The 20,201-nt window shown below is 43.9% G+C and overlaps 1 protein-coding gene and 1 long non-coding RNA gene across 3 annotated transcripts in view; both read left to right on the forward strand.

The window, feature by feature from the left end:
* The first annotated feature begins 2,552 nt into the window (after nt 1–2,552).
* On the forward strand, nt 2,553–3,356 carry LOC133281172 (uncharacterized). Its single transcript, XR_009747407.1, has 2 exons — nt 2,553–2,918; nt 3,091–3,356. It is a non-coding gene; the product is annotated as an uncharacterized LOC133281172 (long non-coding RNA).
* Nucleotides 3,357–3,799: 443 nt separating this feature from the next.
* Nucleotides 3,800–20,201, forward strand: part of BLTP3B (bridge-like lipid transfer protein family member 3B) — a 62,081-nt gene continuing 45,679 nt past the window's right edge. Inside the window, exons 1-2 of one of the 2 annotated variants that reach the window (XM_061476438.1) lie at nt 3,800–4,124; nt 11,734–11,880. Coding sequence is in view for 1 of the 2 variants with exons in the window: in XM_061476437.1 (XP_061332421.1) it covers nt 4,081–4,124 (44 nt within the window). In the remaining variant the exon portion in view is untranslated. The remainder of the gene's footprint in view (nt 4,125–11,733; nt 11,881–20,201) is intronic. The other variant, XM_061476437.1, reaches the window with a different exon arrangement.

Raw genomic sequence — 20,201 nt, forward strand, 5'->3', positions numbered from 1 at the left:
TCCAGCCAGGGAGCAAGGCAGGTAGGGATGGGAAGGGCAGCCCAGAGCCCAGCTCATAAGGCAGGTGTGTGATGATAAGCAGGTCTGAAGTCAAGCACACAGGTCAATCCTCAAGTCAGGGTCAGGATCAGGTCTGATGGGATGAAAAGGGCCAGACATTGTGCAGGCATCACCAGGCAGGTCCATGGGGACCACCAGCATGGAAAACTGGTGGGTTGGGGTCCAGGTCAGCAGGATCCAGATCGCAAGGACCCATTGCGATACATGCCTGACCAATTTGGTGGCCTTCTATGATGGGGCTACGGAACTGATGGACAGGGGTAGAGCAGTTAATGTCATCTACCTGGGTTTGTGCAAAGCATTCAACACTGTCCCACACAACATCCTTGTCCCTAAATTGGAGAGACATCAATTTGATACGTGGACCACTCGGTGGATAAAGTGGCTGGATGGCCACACACAAAGAGCTGTGGTCAATGGCTCAATGTCCAGCTGGAGACTGGTGGTATCCCTCAGGGATTGGTGTTGGGACTGGTCTGGTTCAACATCTTTGTCGGTGACATGGACAGTGGGATTGAGTGCGCCCTCAGCAAGTTTGCTTATGACACCAGGCTGGTGTCGTTCAGTTGGTACGCTGGAGGGAAGGAATGCCATCCAGAGGGACCTTGACACGCTTGTGAGGTGAGCTGATGCCAACCTTATGAAGTTTAACCATGCCAAGTGCAAGGTCCTACACCTGGGTCAGAGCAATCCCAGGCACAGCTACAGGTTGGGCAGAGAAGAGATTCAGAGCAGCCCTGCAGAGAAGGACTTGGGGGTGTTGGTCAAAGAGAAACCTAACATGAGCCAGCTTCAGTGAGCTCTTGCAGCCCAGAAAGCCAACCGTATCCTGAGCTGCATCAAAAGGAGCATGACCAGCAGGTCGAAGGAGGTGATCCTGCCCCTCTACTCTGCTCCCATGAGATCCCACTTGGAGTATTGTGTACAGTTCTGGTGTCCTCAACATAAAAAGGACATGGAACTGTTGGAACAAGTCCAGAGGAGGGCCATGAGGACGATCAGGGGACTGGAGCACCTCCCGTTTGAAGACAGGCTGAGAAAGTTGGAGCTGTTCAGCCTGGAGAAGAGGCAGCTGCATGGAGACCTCATAGCAGCCTTCCAGTGTCTGAAGGGGGCCTATAGGGATGCTGGGGAGGGACTCTTCAGTAGGGACTGTACTGACGGGTTCAAACTTAAACAGGGGAAGTTTAGATTGTATATAAGGAAGAAGTTCTTTACTGTGAAGGTGGTGAGGCACTGGAATGGGTTGTCCAGGGAAGCTGTGAATGCTTCATCCCTGACAGTGTTCAAGGCCAAGTTGGACAGAGCCTTGGGTAACATAGGTTTAGGGTTAGGGTTAGGATTAGGGTTAGGGGTGTCCCTGTGTGCAGACCTGAAAGCCTGGATGATCTTGAGGTCCTTTCCAATCCTAACTATTCTATGTGATTCTATGTTATGATCTGCCACTATATCCATCCCTTTTCTTCTTCTGTGACATAGTTTCTCCTCACTGGGTGAGGAGTCATTTTAGTAAATCAAGAGCAAAGAGCTTTGGTTGCTAGATGAAGGAATCCTACATATCAATGTTTATAATTGCAAAGTAGTCAACAAAGTTATCATATTAAGGTAACAACTGATGACAGTCTCACAGGTTCTTTATAAATTCTTCTTCTTCTCTTCAAAGGAGAAGTCAGTCTCTGGGACATTGTATCAAGCACCATCTTCATATAGTGGTGGTCTAATTATCATGAATATCCTAACAGAAATTCATTTGCTGACAAACATGCAACTGCGATTTGGGGAATCAGTCCAAAGTCTTAATAAACATAGTCTCAGGTTATCCTGATACTATTGCACAAGGCTCTAAATAGAAGTGTCAGATACTCTGCTCAAACTATGGGATAAACTGGGCTTCTTATGACAGGCCCTTCTAATCCCTGGGGTGTTGATCTGTTCATCTCCCCCCATTCCTCTATTCAGTGTGCTCCAGGATATGGGAGGACGTAAGGTCACGATTCAGATCAACCCTGCCAGACAGGCATATTTCTGGTTTCCAGTTCTGAGGTCAGTGAAGAGCCTCTGGACTTTCCTTTTTTTCTGTCAGACCTACACTTGCAGGACACTTGAAGGGGAACACACAGCATGAGTCCTGCTTTCCTTGCCCCATGTATTTTCTTTGATGAGAAGCTGATCTATAATGATGTTGAATAGTTTCTCCAAGATGCTGGTAGATTCTTTTTTTTTAACTAGTTGAGAAAAATTGAACTCAAAGGTGCAATAAAAATGTTAGCTTCATACACAGCTCATTCCCACTTTCTAAATCTCTTTAAAGAGTATAATGAGGTCAGTATTACACGACTGACTGATTTCTAAATGCCTGGAAAAATCAAAAATGTTCCTCTCCTGACCTTTTTTTTTTTTTTTTTCTGTTACTGCTTCATATTTCTGGCTTAAGGGTCCTTGGGGGTTTGTTTCATTGCATGTAAATTATTAATCTGTCAGGCATATGAGAAGCAAAGAAAATAATATCTGCTGGATTTCCTGTGCAGCTCTAGGTTATATTATAGAGGTAGCAAACCACCCTTCAGAAAGAGGACACATCTGAAAAGCTTGTTAGTTTTACAATTGTGGGCTTTTTTTTCTTCTTCTTCTTTTCCAGTTAATACTACTTCTAGGGTATGTGATTACTCACCACTAAAATTCTCCAAGATACCTTTTCTGAATGAGGGACCCCTAAAGAAGAGGGTTACTTGATGAACAAAACTAATACCAAATATTTGCTTTTTAATTGACTTGAAAATGCTGCTACAGCATGAGATGTTATCTCAAAATTAAAATAACTTCTTGGCTTTATACTTGCCACAGATACCCAGTGAAATGTAAGCACCTGATTTCACAAGCTTGCGGGCTTGAGTAATTGCTGAACAATTTGGGTTAAGGGAAAAATATATGTGTATATACATATGAATTTATTGTTATATCATTATAAGTCTTGTCAGTAAGCTTTTCTTCTCTTTTATCTGACCTTGTTCCCTTTTTGTGGTGCTGTAGGAACAGCAGCCGTCCTGGCTTTCAGCTCCACCAAGATCAGAAGGCGTGTGGCTCTTTGGGCAGGGCTTGCTGCCTGAACAAGTCTTCCACCTTCGTCTGGAAGAATAGATGTTGAATTTATTGCTTCTGGGTTTCTTTGCTTTCTTGGAATATCCTTTGGGAATAATTTTGGGGGTCCTAGCTGTTAACATCTTTGAGGATTACTTTTTCTGGCTGGAAATTAATATTGCTTATGAAACAGTGGTATAAAAAGGGCAAATGTGTCACTTGGCTAATCAGGTGAATTTATTACAGCATAGCTAGAGTAATGGTGTTTATCTGAAAAAAAATAAAGTAACTTTAAATATTGTTTCTGTGAGTGAGCTCTGCAGATCACCGGGGAGGAGCACGACCTGCAGCTACTAATGCCAAGTATTACTGCACGTAGGTAACTAAGCATTTTATCAAAAGGAACTCTCGCTACATACGAGAACCAGATTTTTTGTTATCGTTCTTGTTGCTACAATGCCTTTTAGTGGCACTTTAACAGATTTTCAACAAAAATAACAACCGGCCCACGTGGGACACGCTCCACAGGCGGGAGGAGGGACGGAGCCACAGGCGGGGACGCGGGGAGACGCTAGCAAAGGACGGCCGAGAAAGAGTGGTCAGTGCGACCGGGGGCGAGCAGCGGCTGAGGGTACTGAGGGAACTGAGGGAATCTGCCGCAGACAGAGGGGTCCGTAAGCAAGCGGGAGGATGTGAAAGCCCCTACCCCGCCTCCCTCCCGCCTGTGTGGGGTGGTGGCTGCGGCTCCGTCCCTCCCCGTTACCGCCCCCCGTCACTAGGTGATGCTGCAGTCAAGATGGCGGCGGGAGCTGAGTGAGGGAAAGCGGAGACAGCCGCTCCGCTCCCGGCGGTCTCCCCGCCTCGGGCAGGGGGAGGCGGAGGGATGAGGCGCGTCCCCGGTCCCGGCTGGTTGTCGTGAGGGGCGTGGGTCGGCAGACAACCATGGCGGGGATTATCAAGAAGCAGATCCTGAAGCATCTCTCCAGGTCAGTGGGGCGCCGTGCTCCGGGTGGGCTGAGGGTTGTTACGGGGGGAAGGGTGAAGGTGGGGGCTGGCAGGCGGTGGCAGCTCCCGGTCCCAAGGTCCACGGGGCCTGGCGAAGGGGCGGGGGTACCGGGCTTCCTTCAGCCCGCGGAGGGTGGAGCTGGAGCCGCCTCCTCGGGGTGACTTGGTGGCGGAGGGGCTGTCCGGCAGTGTCAGCCTGAGGCGAGGAGGGGGCTCGGCCTGGCTGGCGCAGAACGGAGTCACCGAGTGAGTCACAGCTGGGCTCTGGTCGCCTTTTCGCCCGGCAGACGGTGCCACCCCCGCAGCCCGCCGCACGGCGTCGAGCGAGCCGAGCCGGGCGGGTGCTGCCGCGGCAGCGGGCTCGCAGGTCCCGGGAGGCGCCTGCGGCGCAGCCCCTCGGCGGGGGCTGCTGACGGGGCCCGCCGGGTGCCTCCCCGACCAGCCCGTGGCGGCGAGAAGTTGCGCGAAGCAGCGCGGAAAAAGAAGGGGAAAACCCAAACGCCGCCGTAATTCAGAGGGGGCGGTGTTTGCACTATCCGTCCCCGTTCCCTTGGAGTGCGGGAGCTCAGCGTGTGCCCTCAGGTCTGCGCGCCACGGCTGAGCTCCTGCAGGCTCAGGTGAGGCCCTCGAACAAAAGGATGCGTTCCTGTGCCCGGACGAAATAGCTTCCACGTTTTCTGGGTGACTGCAATGATAACTAACGTACCTCGTGGGTTAAAACAAACAAAAAAACAAACGACACCCCCGAATGTAAATTTTTTTTTTTTGTAGCTGTCTGTGTCGTGTGCTTCAAAGACAGAAAGACTGGAGAAAGTACTGTCTGATTGATACCATTTTTAAAAGGCACATTACATTTCTCCCTTTTTCTAAAGAGAGACAAAAAAAAAAAACCAACGACCCAAACATTAAGTACTTGATCTGTCATGATACCGTAGTGCTGTTACTCTTCAGAGCTTACTTTTATATATAAAAAAATACAACCTGAAATACTGGTTCCTGATTTGCCTTTTTAAAAGGTATTAATCTATTTTTGTGTGATATTTCTGAAAGGTGTTTATTTTCATCAATGCTAATAAAGAGAGGAAAAAACCCTAAATGAAATGAAAAATTCTGATTTGACTAATCTGTGGATGATGCACAGGGAAAATATAACTGACATTCCTATTCCTTCGATATCTATGTGCTAAAGGTGCCATATGAAGCTGTAGTAGAATAATGTTTCTTCTCCACCTTACTCATGAGGTTTGTATCTGGGAATGCTGGTACAGAAATCTTGTCTTCACAGGAGAATAGCTGAGCACTGTGGGAATGGAAATGCAATACAAAGATGTCATCAGCCTTGAGTCAGTTTTCTAATCAGAAATGTGCTTGGAATCACTGGACTTAATTAACTGGTACAGCTCACTTCCTATAGCACTGCTGAGCAAGCTGTATGGAAAAGATGTGGTCTCTAGTCTCTGTGCTACAGAGTTAGAGTCTACAGTGTGCCTGTGAACTAGGCATGGTAACATGAGCTGTTTTTTGTCAAGTTTTTAGAACAGCTGAATAGATTAAGTACTTTTTTAAAAAGTAGTTGGCATTAGCTGCCAGATTTGTGTTTCCTATCTTGTGTGATGTGATAATGCTTGTTCAACTGGACTACATCAAAGGATTGTGACAAGTTTAATCATTTTTAAAAAGTGACATGGGATATATCTCACAATCTGAGGCGTGCAGTTTGAAGTTGAGGCTCATGATCCACACTATGCTGACACTGAGTGTATTTGCTGTATAAAATATACACACTATTATTATTAAGCCCATTATTACTGGTGTTCTTAATCATGTGATCAGATAATATCTTTTCTTCCTGCGGAACTGGTGCTTCAGAGGTTGTAGAAGTTGGTTATGCAAGAAAACAGAATTCAAGTGACACGAGCACCTGTAAATCTGTTGGCTTTTTAAATTTTAAGAACTTGATTTTTCAACAGATATGATAATTAGCTTTTTTTCAGATTTTTTTTTTTAATATGTTTTATAAGAACATAAGGAAGGTAGGCTTCACACACTCTTTCATTTTAGTGTGGAGCCAGGTACATAAGGAATTTCCTTTAATACCAAAGGACTCTTTCACTTTCTACTCTATAACTATATTGGTGCCTGTTCTGCAGTTTTCATAGCTCCTCTAAACTAATGCTTGTTTTCCATCTTCAACAAAGCAGGTACTAGCAGCAGAATTAAAATGTACTGGGGGAAGTCCCTATGTAATAGCAGGACAAGTCTTTCCATTCTTTTATCTCAATTTCCTTTCATTTTTGATGATTGTATTTCTCTTTGTGTTTGAGCAAAGCCAAATCTAATATGTACTTCAGAGAACAAATAGAAGATGCGAGGCTGTACCCTCAGTTACAGGAAAGTATGTACTTTTCTGTCACAAATCACAGAATATTAGAATGGTTGAGGTTGGAAGTGATTTCTGGACGTCATCTTACCTAGCTCCTCCAAATAATCATTGGTTTATGAAGGTTCCTGAAATATCTGTTACTCGTGTGTTAGCAATTTTCAGTTTTCTTACTGTCTAGATACTGTGTATGCAAATTTGAAAGCATTGTGTCATTCAGCAGTGTAGTTCACATTTAGCAGTTTGCGGTGCTTTTAGGTGAACTGTTATGGACACTGATGTTGGTAAGGAGCCTTATCATTCTGTGTTTGTTAGCTAGGGAACAGTTTTACATAGGTATGAGTCTTTAAGGTCTGAGAATAAGAAGACCCAAACTGAATTTTGGAACAGTTCTGTTATCTAAATGACCTTTTACCTTTGCAAAAGGTTTTTCTCTATATTGCGTCTTAAGAACTGTGAAGGTAATAGAGTTTATTTACTCAGTTTGTAAGAAACCTGTATCCCATGTCAGGATCTAAATTTTTAGCTTTCAGTCTTTTAAAAACTTCTAAAATATAAGCTATGACCTCTATGTTCAAGATTCATTGCTCTTCTCCAAGGCTGTGGTAGAAAATGAGAGGGAGGGAAGTAGAGAAACAAATTTTTTTTGTTGTTCTTCAGATTATGTGGTGCTTGGTGTAGAATATGAAACTCAATGATATCTGCGAAGCCGAAGACATGAGTTTGTCATTTGGAGGCTTGAATTTTTGTCAGCTCCGTATTGTGTGAGGACAGGTTATTTTGTTTGTTGTTTTTTTTTTTTGTGAATGTGATTGGTGAAGTGTCTTTATTTCATAATATATGTGCCCTAAAATGGAGCAAGTGTCTGTCTGGGTAGGGGCATTTATCTTTTATGAAGGTAGGAATGAGATACTCTACTGAGGAGTCTTCTGTGTAGTCTTTGGATCACTTAGTGTCAAGGTCTTCCCCAGTGGACTGAAACTTGTGTTGAATCTTCATATGTGCGATTACATGTTTTCATAGGTGAGAGATTTCTTCTTGAACAGCGCTTATTGCAGGATTTTCTGTGCACTGCTCTGCTATGATAGAAGCACATAGCCTTCAGCATTACTTCTTTTTCCTGTTAGACTTTGTAGACAACTGTATGAAACAATAGTGTTAAAAATTTCCGGGACTCTGCATTGCACTATGCAAGTTCACAGTAGTGTTCCTGTATGCTGTCTGTAATTATAAGGGGATCATCCACTGCAGAGTGGGTACTGACAGAGGTTAGGTGGTTTTGGCTTTTAGTATCACTGACTGAAATTCCCTTTCTAGTTAATGTGTAGTCTTGAGTCTTCTGTGTAAGAATCCGCAATATCCATGCCTCTCTGTGAAAAACAGTTTTATTTCTCAAAATATATCTTGAGAAGCATGAAAGAAAGTTTACAAACTTTGCGTCTATATTGAGTTAAGTAGCTCCATTGACTGACATTCTTCATCTGTTAGATACTATCTCTTAAATTTACCAGTGTTTTCATACATATTTCATTTTTACATGTTTCAAGCTTTAAATTTACTTTCTTTGAATCTTATTTGCTATTTTCACAAAGAAAACAGTAAGAAGATTTACAGTGTTTGATATGGCAGAAATTAAATTGTTTTCAGTTTGTGTCATAAGTTAACGTTCTGCATGAACTTAGACCTTTTCTTTTGCTCACCTGAAGCAATAGATGTGAAAATAGTAAGATTTTAAAATGTAGTGCAATTTTCTTCTATTGTGACAACTTTTTTTCACCTCATAGTTGGAAGTCATTCTAAAACACATATGAAAAGTGGTGTTACAAAGAATAGCATACTAATGGCATGACTATCAGAAATCAGCTGATTTTGCTGTAAACAGTGATAACCTACATCATCTGGCACAACTGCACTGACACATGTCCTACCTAAATATTTGACCTTCATATCACTGTGCTTTTACACCAGTAAGACATGCCTGCTTGGTGAGGGATATTGCTGTCTGAAGAGACCTGAGGTGACTCCTTTTAGCAATTTATCAGCATAACACCTTATTTGACGAGAATGGGCTTGTTCTGTAAATGAATGCTTAAAATTATTTGGATGAGCTTTGAAACTTCTGCTGGTAGCAAAAGAAGTAGATTTTTTTAGCTTATTTTCAGTTTTAGATGTTCCATTTCTATGTCACTTTGTGTTCTTTGGCTGTCACAAAATTAAAGTGTGTACTTTTCTTAGAATAAGCATAAACCAGCTTCTCTCTTTGCTTGTACTTCAGATTTTTACAGAGTGTATTCAACCTGACTGACTTTGTTGGCTTGTGTAGTATGTGGGAAAGTTGCAAAACACAATGTAGACTTAACAATCTGTGTTGTTCTGAATGAATCTGTGAAGAATCTGGATGCTTGTGGAATGTGTTCATCTAATAGGTATCTTTAGATGCTGCCCTTAGTGAAAGAATGACTTTGAAAAAGGACAGGTAGTAAAGCCAAACTGCTTGAGACAGCAGAAGAGAAGGAGGAGAAAGCAACTTAAAGTTTCATAATAATCCTGTATTTCTGAAATTCCCTTCTGTTTGTAACTCGGTATTTTTTGTATTTAAGTGGAAATTTCATGCCAACAGTTTTGTCTGTGGGAATGTGTTGGTAATGCTATGATCTTAAGGAAATCAATAAGTGCTTTTTTTTTTCAACAACAGTAAAAAGCTCATTCTTTTTTTTTTTTTTTTTGGTAGCTTCATGCATTGTATTGCATTTTAAGCTTCTGTAACAGCACATCTTCCAAAAGGCCAAACTGAAATTGCTGTGGTGCTTTATGAAATTATAAATGTATTTTGGAGATAAATGAGCAATAATTTATTTACTGGTAGAATTCTTAATCATTACATTTATTAGGTTTTAATATTAAATCTTGTGTTACATCTCAGAAAGATGTCTTAAGCTTTCAGTAGCATTTGGGTTAATAAAATAAATGCTCAGAATTTGATTTCTAGTTTTCAGTTTGTATTACATTATTGTTGCAAAGGTATTATAAATCTGGATGCTGATTCTGCAGACTTTTTATTTGTACAATTAAAGTTCTGCTGAAGCTTTGCTGAAGTCAGATAACTCTTATCTACACAAAATAAAAATGCATTTGCAGTGTCAACGGGAATTAGCAGCATTTTACTTGTATAGTATAGGATCATTTTCTTTAAACATTTCTCAGAATAGTTTTGCTGGGAAATAAGTTTGAAAATAAAAATAATTTTGAAGATTGCTTTGTGTTCAAGTACCTGATATGCTGGTGTGTAGCATTCTTAGGAAGAAAGGGTGTTTGAGTAAAGCCTATGAGTAATAACGTTGTATCTTATTTTCAAATGATTATGGAGTATGTAAGAATAAAAACAAAGCCTACAGTTACATGTTTTGAAATTTGTTATTTCTCCTTCTGAAGCCTTGATGTTTTGTGGTCTTTTTTGTTGTGTTTGTTTTCTTAAATACAGAGAATGGTATAAAATATACAGAGGGGTATAAAAGTGGGTATAAAAGTAGGTATTAAACTTCCAGAGTGAGAGGTGCCTGTTAAAGTGTATTTTTGGTTTGGTCTTTTTTTTTTTTTTTCCTTTCTTCTACAAGCAGATTAGCCAAAGGAGATTAGATAATTTCTGGTGAAAATCAGAATTTTGCAAATCATAAGAATAATTGCTAATAAGTCATAACAGAACTTACTAAGGTTTTGGCTGTTTGCAGGGGAACCCAGGTTTCACCATGCAGTAGTAGCTCCTGCAGGAGTCATTCTGTACACCTTTGTGGAGCTGGTTCCACAAACCAGGTGAATCAGGGTTCAGATCTCTTCATTGTCCCTTCTCTTCATGAAAAGAAGCAGGAGAAGAAAGTAAGAAAAGAGCTTCAATTCGGGCTGCGGCTTTTAGTACTTCCAGGCTCCCCTGCATGGATGTACAAGCCTTCCTGTGTGAAGAATGCCCCCAGCACACATTTTGTGGCAGCTCTGCCGTGCAGCTTGCCATATAGCTTAAGAATGACAGAGCTTCTATTTTCTCAGAGAAGTTGGCTTCTTCTGTTGTCTGACTCCCAAGAAAGTAACCTTGGGATCAGCTACCCAGGAGTCTGGAAATTACTTGGGCTGCATACGTCTGGAACAGTTCTCATGTTGTAGTTGCTCCCGTTGCTGGGGATCTGGAAACATGAAAAAAATAGTAATTTGTAACAAGGTATCTGTAATTCATTTTAGTGATACATCTTTTAAACGCTGCTCAGATACCCCAGCATATTGCCCACCAAGGGCACTGCTCAAATGCTTGTGTTTTCCTGTAGCCAAAGGGAATTAATTATATTTTGGCTGAAGCATCTTTTCAAAGTGGACAGTTAATGAAAAAAAAAAAATAAGGTTACCACATTTTCCCAAATTAAAGATTCTAAGTTTTAATTTTTAAGAAGCTTAATGTGCTAAAATTTCATAGCCTGCAAAATCAGAATGTCAAGTGTGTGCAGATCTTTTTAGCACTGCCCCAAATACAAAAACAAATCCAAGAAGTCCTGTTCTCTTATGCCTGTAGAGTTATGTTTCTTTAATATGAATTTGAATAGATGAAGTTGAGACACCTTTAATAGGAGCTAATCATAGAATCATACAGAATCATAGAAAGGTTTGGGTTGGAAGGCACCTTAGAGATCATCTAGTTCCAACCCCCCTGCCACAGGCAGGGACACCTTCCGCTAGACCAGGGTGCTCAAAGCCCCTTCCAGCCCAGTCTTGAACACTTCCATGGATGGAAATCCATGTGGGCTTGAGGAAACCTTGGGCTAGGCAAAACAAAACTGAAAAGTCATCTCCTACTTCCAAATAAAATAAAAACCTATTTATGCTGTATCTCCAGGCTATCTTCCTTCTCACATTCCAAATATACTTCCTGAGTATCTCTGAAACCACTTGACTATATTATATAGGCTTTTTCTGCGTGATTAAAATTTTCTCCATGAGCTGCTCGCTTAACCATGGCTGCAATGTTGTATCAGACAGCAAGGGATATTCTCATGGGAATCTAGCATTTTACACAAGTCTGTTTCTTTTTCAGTTCTACAATGTCATGACGTGTAACAAACTGTTGTACTGCAGTTACCTTTAGCTAAAACTCTCTTACATTATTGTATCACTCCTTTTTCCCTTTGAACTTGATCCCTTGTGTGTCCCCTGTGTCCCATTCCCTGCAGCGATCCCAGCTGGCTCTGGTGGAGATTGGTTTGCTGTGAATATCCTTACTACCAAAATGAGTACCAGAAGCTTCTCGGAAGCCGTGGCAACTGACCACTTGCTTTCACCGGGAATAGGGGCCTTTTGTCTGAATACCTTGTCCTCAGGTAACTTCCCCTCTCCCACGTTTGTAGATTACATGTAAGAGGTGGTATGCATTTATATAAATTTGGGAGTGAAATGACCTCTATAAAATGTTACTTGGTTTTCTTCCCTGGTTTGTTTGGATTTTTTTTTTTTTTTGTAACTTCCAACTCTGCAAAAATAATTGTTTGCTATGCACCTACATGGGTTTTTTATTATTATTTAAGTCCTAAACTAAATTTGCAAAACTGCTTTGTGAAGTAAATTAGCAATCTCATTATAAACATAAATACAATTAACATACATTTATGTTTTATTTTCTAAATGTAATCATCTTCTCAATATCTTTAGGTTATTTGAATTCTATTGTTTATAATTTACACCTACTTAATTCCTTTTCTTAACTTGATATTTATTACCTCTGTATTGATACTTGAAGGATCTGTCAGCTTTTTACCCAGTTCATATAAGAGAGCAGCTGCTGAATTTGTAATTGTCCTTGTAGTTAGTCTTATTAAAATATTTTGTTGTGACAAAACAGTTAGCATTAAAAAGATATCTGCTAATGTCACATTAATAAATGATGCAGTTTTCAAAAGGCAGATGTTATTATGCTTTTACACTGCACTATTATTTCTCAATTTTAAAATTATTTTGCATCAAGTGGCTTTTCTTTGCATTGGATACAGAATGTTATGTTTTGAGTGGAATTTATTAGTCATCAATAATAAGCAAATTCTTACAACATGAGGTGTTATTTTTGCTGTCTACAGTGTGGAAGGTGCATTACCTTGCTACGCATGGTTTAGTACATTAAGGATTTTATGTTATCTTACACTCAGCATATGCTCTAAGGTCTGTTGTGTAGCATTGTCATGTTTGAAACAAGTTTTTGTGGTTTGATAATATTGACCGTTTCTGTGCTTTTGTAATATGTAAGAAGACTCACAGAACAGAAAAGCTAATATTGGTCTTGCTTGAGCAATATTTTACTTACACTGCATGAATTACGATCATCTTGTAAGCTCCTAATTTATGCACAAGGCTCAGCATGTGCATAAATGTCTGAGCAGATCTGCTGCATGACACATAATTAGATAATAGTCATTCATGACAGCAGCTGTTTCAGTTCTGCCTGTTCACAAAGAGCAACCAGTAGTTTTTCCAAATAGAAAATAATCTCCTGTATGTATTATTATAGAATTAACTGTAGGTTTAAATACTGTCAAGAGCGTTGGTGGGGATGTCAGTATTTGAGAAGGTATGGAATGGGCCTTAGGGTGAATACATGAGTGTACTAGGCTGTCTTTAGGAACTCAGCTGGAGTAGGAGTCCATGCTGAAGTCCTCCTGTGTCGTGATGAAATGGAAGCACTTTTTTGTAAAGTATCAGCAGAGCAGATGTGCTACTCAGTGCTTCACCTCCTAGGGTAGGAATAACAAGGGTGATGTTCTGACACTGCACGAGACGTGTTATACAAGTGTGGGCTGGTTGTTGAGTCAGGGTCTGTCGTGGTTTAAACCCAGTCAGGTAATTCGTTCGCTCACTTCCCCCCCTTTCTTGCCCTCCCCCTGCTCTCGGAGGGACGGAGAGGAGAATCGAAAAGAATGCAACTCCCACGGGTTGAGATAAGAACAGTTTAGTAACTAAGGTATAACACAAATCACTGCTGCTACCACCAATGATAATAATGATAAAGGAAATAACAAGGGAAGAGAATACAACACCTCAGCACCAGCCAACCGATAACTCGCCCCCCCCCCAGCCCGACCAAGCACCGACCGATACCTCCTCCAACCCTGCAGTCTCTCAGCCCTTCCGGCTAACTCCCAGTTACATCCTGGGCATGACGTGCTGTGGTATGGAATACCTCTTTGGTCAGTTTGGGTCAGGTGTCCTGTCTCTGCTTCCTCCTGGCTTCCCCTCCTCCCAGGCAGAGCATGAGGCTCACAAAGTCCTTGGCCAAACCAAAACATCAGCTCTGTTCCCGAGCTGAAAGTCAAAACACTGCACTGCACCAGCTACCAAGGAGGAGAAACATGACTGCTACTGCTGAACCCAGGACATTATCCACCCCTTATTCCATACCATTCACGTCGTGCTCAGATCCCACATTTTCAATACACCATCGCTCTCCCACATATATATATCCATATACATACAGACCAAGAGGAAAAAAAATCATTTTCTTAGTGCATGGACCAATCCCTATAATGCTGCCGAGTCCATTCGGTCCATGATGTTCCAAGTTCATTCTCTGTTGGGATGATGGCTGGAGGGAAGTCAGGGCCAGTCGCTGGTGACCTGGAGACATCTAGTTGATGGGCTATAAAAGCATTACACAGCAGGCAACAGCATACAATTGAGTTCACTGGCTGTTTTCCCCTAAAATCAAATCCCCTTGAGGTATACATCGGACTTCCCCATCTTCCCGCATTACCCACCAAGTATATCCAGGTCCCTGAGCAAAAGCAATCCCACGAGTGGGTTTGCCTTTACCTGAAGCAGGAATAACCCAGACTGTCTTCCCCAGCAAATTCTTCATATGCACCACGGGAACTTTGTCCCCCTCTACAATATGTAAAAGTTCTGACTGGGCTGGGCCGGCCCTGTTGGCAGATCCTCTGGTGTTGACCAACCAGGTGGCCTTTGGTAAATGTGTATCCCAATGCTTGAAAGTTCCCCCACCCATCGCTCTCAGTGTAGTTTTTAACAGCCCATTGTACCGTTCGATTTTCCCAGAGGCTGGTGCATGGTAGGGGATGTGATATACCCACTCAATGCCATGCTCTTTGGCCCAAATATCTATAAGGTTATTCCGGAAATGAGTCCCATTGTCTGACTCAATTCTCTCTGGGGTGCCGTGTCGCCACAAAATCTGTTTCTCAAGGCCCAGGATGGTGTTCCGGGCAGTGGCATGGGGCACAGCGTATGTTTCCAGCCACCCGGTGGTTGCTTCCACCATGGTAAGCACATGGCGCTTGCCTTGGCGGGTTGGTGGCAGTGTGATATAGTCAATCTGCCAGGCCTCCCCATATTTATACTTCAACCATCGTCCTCCATACCAAAGAGGCTTTAACCGCTTGGCTTGTTTAATTGCAGCACATGTTTCACACTCATGAATAACCTGGGCAATAGTGTCCATTGTTAAGTCCACCCCTCGGTCACGGGCCCATCTATATGTTGCATCTCTGCCCTGATGGCCTGAAGTGTCATGGGCCCACCGGGCCAAAAATAATTCACCTTTATGTTGCCAATCTAAGTCCATCTGAGCCACTTCAATCTTAGCCGCTTTATCCACTTGTTGGTTGTTCTGGTGTTCCTCAGTGGCCCGACTCTTGGGTACATGGGCATCTACATGACGTACCTTCACCACCAGGTTCTGCACCCTGGCAGCAATATCTTTCCACAGTGCAGCAGCCCAGATGGGTTTACCTCTGCGTTGCCAGTTGCTCTGCTTCCATTGCTTCAACCACCCCCACAGGGCATTTGCCACCATCCATGAGTCAGTATAGAGATAAAGTACTGGCCACTTTTCTCGTTCAGCAATGTCCAGGGCCAGCTGGATGGCTTTCACCTCGGCAAATTGACTCGATTCACCCTCTCCTTCAGCAGTTTCTGCAACTTGTCGTCCAGGACTCCATACAGCTGCCTTCCATCTCCGATGCTTTCCCACAATACGGCAAGAGCCATCAGTAAACAAGGCATACTGCTTTTCACTTTCTGACAGTTTATTATATGGTGGGGCCTCTTCAGCACGCACCACCTCCTCCTCTGGTGACATTCCGAAATCTTTGCCCTCTGGCCAGTCCATGATGACTTCTAGAATGCCTGGACGACTGGGATTTCCTATTCGAGTTCGTTGTGTAATTAGTGCAGCCCATTTACTCCATGTAGCATCAGTTGCATGATGTGTAGAGGAGACCCTGCCTTTGAACATCCAGCCCAGCACGGGCAGCCGGGGTGCCAGGAGGAGCTGTGCTTCAGTGCCAATCACTTCCGAAGCAGCTCGAACCCCTTCATAGGCTGCCAGTATCTCTTTCTCAGTTGGGGTATAGCTGGCCTCAGATCCTTTGTATCCCCGACTCCAAAAGCCGAGGGGTCGACCTCGAGTCTCCCCTGGAGCTTTCTGCCAGAGGCTCCAGGTAGGACCGTTCTCCCCAGCTGCAGTGTACAGCACATTTTTTACATCTGGTCCGGTTCGGACTGGTCCAAGGGCTACTGCATGAACTATCTCGCGTTTAATTTGCTCAAAGGCTTGTTGCTGCTCAGGGCCCCATTTAAAATCATTCTTCTTCCGGGTCACATGATAGAGAGGGCTTACAATCGAACTGTAATTTGGGATGTGCATTCTCCAGAACCCCACTGCACCCAAGAAAGCTTGCGTTTCTTTCTTATTAGTTGGTGGAGACATTGCTGTTATCTTGTTGATCACATCTGTGGGGATCTGTCTACGTCCATCTTGCCATTTTATTCCCAAAAATTGTATCTCCTGTGCAGGTCCCTTGACCTTACTCCGTTTTATGGCAAAACCGGCTTTCAGCAGGATTTGGATTATTTTCCTCCCTTTCTCAAAGACTTCTTCCGCTGTATCGCCCCACACAATAATGTCATCAATGTATTGCAGGTGTTCTGGAGCTTGCCCCTGTTCCAGTGCAGTCTGGATCAGTCCATGGCAAATGGTAGGGCTGTGTTTCCACCCCTGGGGCAGTCGGTTCCAAGTGAACTGGACACCCCTCCAAGTAAAAGCAAACTGTGGCCTGCACTCTGCTGCCAAAGGAATGGAGAAAAATGCATTGGCAATATCAATCGTGGCATACCACTTGGCTGCTTTTGACTCTAGTTCATACTGAAGTTCTAGCATGTCCGGTACGGCAGCACTCAATGGTGGTGTGACTTCATTCAGGCCACGATAGTCTACTGTTAGTCTCCATTCTCCATTAGACTTTCGCACTGGCCATATGGGGCTATTGAAGGGTGAGCGGGTCCTGCTGATCACCCCCTGACTCTCCAGTCTACGGATCAGCTGATGGATGGGAATCAGGGAGTCTCGGTTGGTGCGATATTGCCGCCGGTGCACTGTTGTGGTCGCAATTGGCACTTGTTGTTCTTCAACTTTCAGCAACCCCACAGCAGAGGGATCTTCTGAGAGACCAGGCAAGGTGGACAGCTGCTCAATTTCCTCAGTCTCCAAAGCAGCAATACCAAAAGCCCACCGGTACCCTTTTGGGTCTTTGAAGTACCCTCTCTTGAGGTAGTCTATGCCGAGGATGCATGGAGCCTCTGGACCAGTCACAATAGGGTGCTTTTGCCACTCCCTCCCAGTCAGGCTGATTTCAGCCTCCAGCACAGTCAACTCTTGGGATCCTCCTGTTACTCCAGAAATATAGATGGGTTCCACCCCTTGACAGCTTGATGGCATCAGGGTACACTGTGCACCGGTATCTACTAGAGCCTTATACTTCTGTGGGACTGATGTGCCAGGCCATCTGATCCACACAGTCCAGTAAATCCGATTGTCCCCTACCTCCACCTGGCTGGAGGCAGGGCCCCTCTAATGGTCGTCACAGCATTGGACACTTAAGTCGTGTTGAAAGGGATTATTCTTCGTTATCACAGGAGCTGGAGTAAAATCAGCTCTTCCACTCCATCTGGGAAACTGCTCACCAGAAACTGAAGCCGTAGCTCTCATGGGACGATCAGTCTTGGCCCTTGCTCCCCTCTTCAGTTCACTCACCCGTTCCTCCAAAGCTGAAGTAGGTTTTCCATCCCACTTTGTCATGTCTTCTCCGTGATCCAGCAGGTAAAACCATAGGGTACCCCGTGGCGTATACCTTCTGTATCTCCTCTCTTGAACAATAGGACGTCTTTTGTTAATAGCTGAGACGCGTGTTGGTACACGTGAGGAGCTGGATAAATCAGATACATCGTCCCTCAATTTGTCGAGGTCCTGGGACAGTTTTTTCACAGCTGAGATGATGGAAGGAGTGAGATTGTCTTCGAACTCTCGGAGTTTATGAACCATTTCATCCACTGTTAGTGGTACTATGTCATTCCAGGTCACTGTTGCCAATGAATGGGCATATGATGACGGTGCATTCCGTGTAAGTTTTCGCCACATGGGTCGTGTACATTCAACTTCATCTGGATCTATAGGTGTATCCCCGTTATTCGGCTTGATGTGATAGATCATCTCTACGATGGCCGATTCCCTCAGAGACTGGATGCCTTTGTCTATAGTAGTCCACTTGGCCGAACGACTCGTAACATCGTCCTTGTACGGAAACCTTTCTTTCACAGCTGCCAAGAGCCTCCTCCAAAGGCTGAGGGACTTTTTCTCTCTTGCAATTGCTTTGTCAATTCCCCCTTCTCTAGCAAGTGATCCCAGCTGCTTGGCTTCTGTACCTTCTAGTTCGTGACCATCGGCCCCATTGTCCCAGCATCGGAGTAACCAGGTGATGATGTGCTCCCCTGGTTGACGGGTAAAATCTTTTCGCATATTCCGCAGCTCGGTTGAGGTCCGAGGTCGAGAAGTTACCTCTTCTTCTTCTTCTTCGTCATGTGAGGATGACTCCTGATCAGATTCTGGACCGGGTGGTGAATTCATTGGTTCTTCATCTCGCTTCACCCTTTTTGCCTCCTTTTTGCTTGTTCTCTTGCGTACAGGGGCAACCGATATTGGTACGAATTGGTCCTCTGGTTTGGCTGCAGTGATTATCACTGTGGTTTGAGTAGCGACTGTACTTGTTGCTGGGGGTGGTGTAGCTACCGTGCTTGGAGCTGGGGTAACCGCGCTGTCTGTTGCAGTTGAAGTTTGAGCAGCTGCTGTACTTGCCACTGGGGTAGCTGCGCAGTTCATTGCAGCCAAAGTTTGAGTAGCGACTGTCGCTTTGCCCTCAAATCCGCCGACATTCTTTTCCTTTTGAAGGTGCTGGATAGTGTTGAACAAGGCCCTGTAAGCATAGGCCAAGCCCCAGCACGTTGCCGTGATTTGTCCATCTCTGGTATGGCCAGAATGACCACACACCTCATTTAAGTGTTTTACTAATTCTTCTGGATTTTGCAGTTGTTCGGTAGTGAAATTCCAAAATACTGGGGGGGCCCACTGACCTAGATACTTGCCCATACTATCCCACACACCCTGCCACTCATGGCTGTCCAGCCTCTGGGAAAATCTCTCGGTCCTCCTACATCGTCGTTTGACCCCAGACAAGACCCAAACCTGAATCTGCTTAACTCTTGAAATCAGTAGTGGGCAAAACACACTCTGTATGCGTGTTAGCATGGTGATTCCCATCACCATCAGCAAACAAGTCTCAAGAGCATTAAAAGGCCATTTAAAAAATTCGAAACTCTCAAATGTAAATGGTCTGGGGGGACGACTAGGAGGGTAAAAGGATGTCTCCTTCACAGGTTGAGCACCTGAGAAGGAGAAAAAAGATGTGTAATTGCTAAGCACCTCCATCATATACCTCCCAAAGTATAAAGGTGGTGACCACACTGGGAACATAAGCCAGATCAGTTTCATGATCAATGATTCTATTGTATTACAAGTCATTACCATAAAGTACAATGGGATAAAAACCTTAGCCCAAGCCCCACACTTGAAAAACACTAATACAGCCAATACCGGATGGACGTAAGATATGGTATACTGAAACTGTGAGATCAAGAGGAAAAACCTTGAGAGCCAATAAATCAGCATTGTGACGAGTGACTATCAATCCAGTCAGATCTGTTCTTATCTCAACCCCTCGTGCCCCACGTTGGGCGCCAAAAAGAACTGTCGTGGTTTAAACCCAGTCAGGTAATTCGTTCGCTCACTTCCCCCCCTTTCTTGCCCTCCCCCTGCTCTCGGAGGGACGGAGAGGAGAATCGAAAAGAATGCAACTCCCACGGGTTGAGATAAGAACAGTTTAGTAACTAAGGTATAACACAAATCACTACTGCTACCACCAATGATAATAATGATAAAGGAAATAACAAGGGAAGAGAATACAACACCTCAGCACCAGCCAACCGATAACTCGCCCCCCCCCAGCCCGACCAAGCACCGACCGATACCTCCTCCAACCCTGCAGTCTCTCAGCCCTTCCGGCTAACTCCCAGTTACATCCTGGGCATGACGTGCTGTGGTATGGAATACCTCTTTGGTCAGTTTGGGTCAGGTGTCCTGTCTCTGCTTCCTCCTGGCTTCCCCTCCTCCCAGGCAGAGCATGAGGCTCACAAAGTCCTTGGCCAAACCAAAACATCAGCTCTGTTCCCGAGCTGAAAGTCAAAACACTGCACTGCACCAGCTACCAAGGAGGAGAAACATGACTGCTACTGCTGAACCCAGGACAGG

Source organism: Pezoporus flaviventris, unplaced genomic scaffold, assembly GCF_033815535.1.
Source record: "Pezoporus flaviventris isolate CSIRO_AGI_PZ_B2104156 unplaced genomic scaffold, CSIRO_AGI_Pfla_v1 ptg000096l, whole genome shotgun sequence".
In the NCBI taxonomy this organism is placed as follows: domain Eukaryota; kingdom Metazoa; phylum Chordata; class Aves; order Psittaciformes; family Psittacidae; genus Pezoporus; species Pezoporus flaviventris.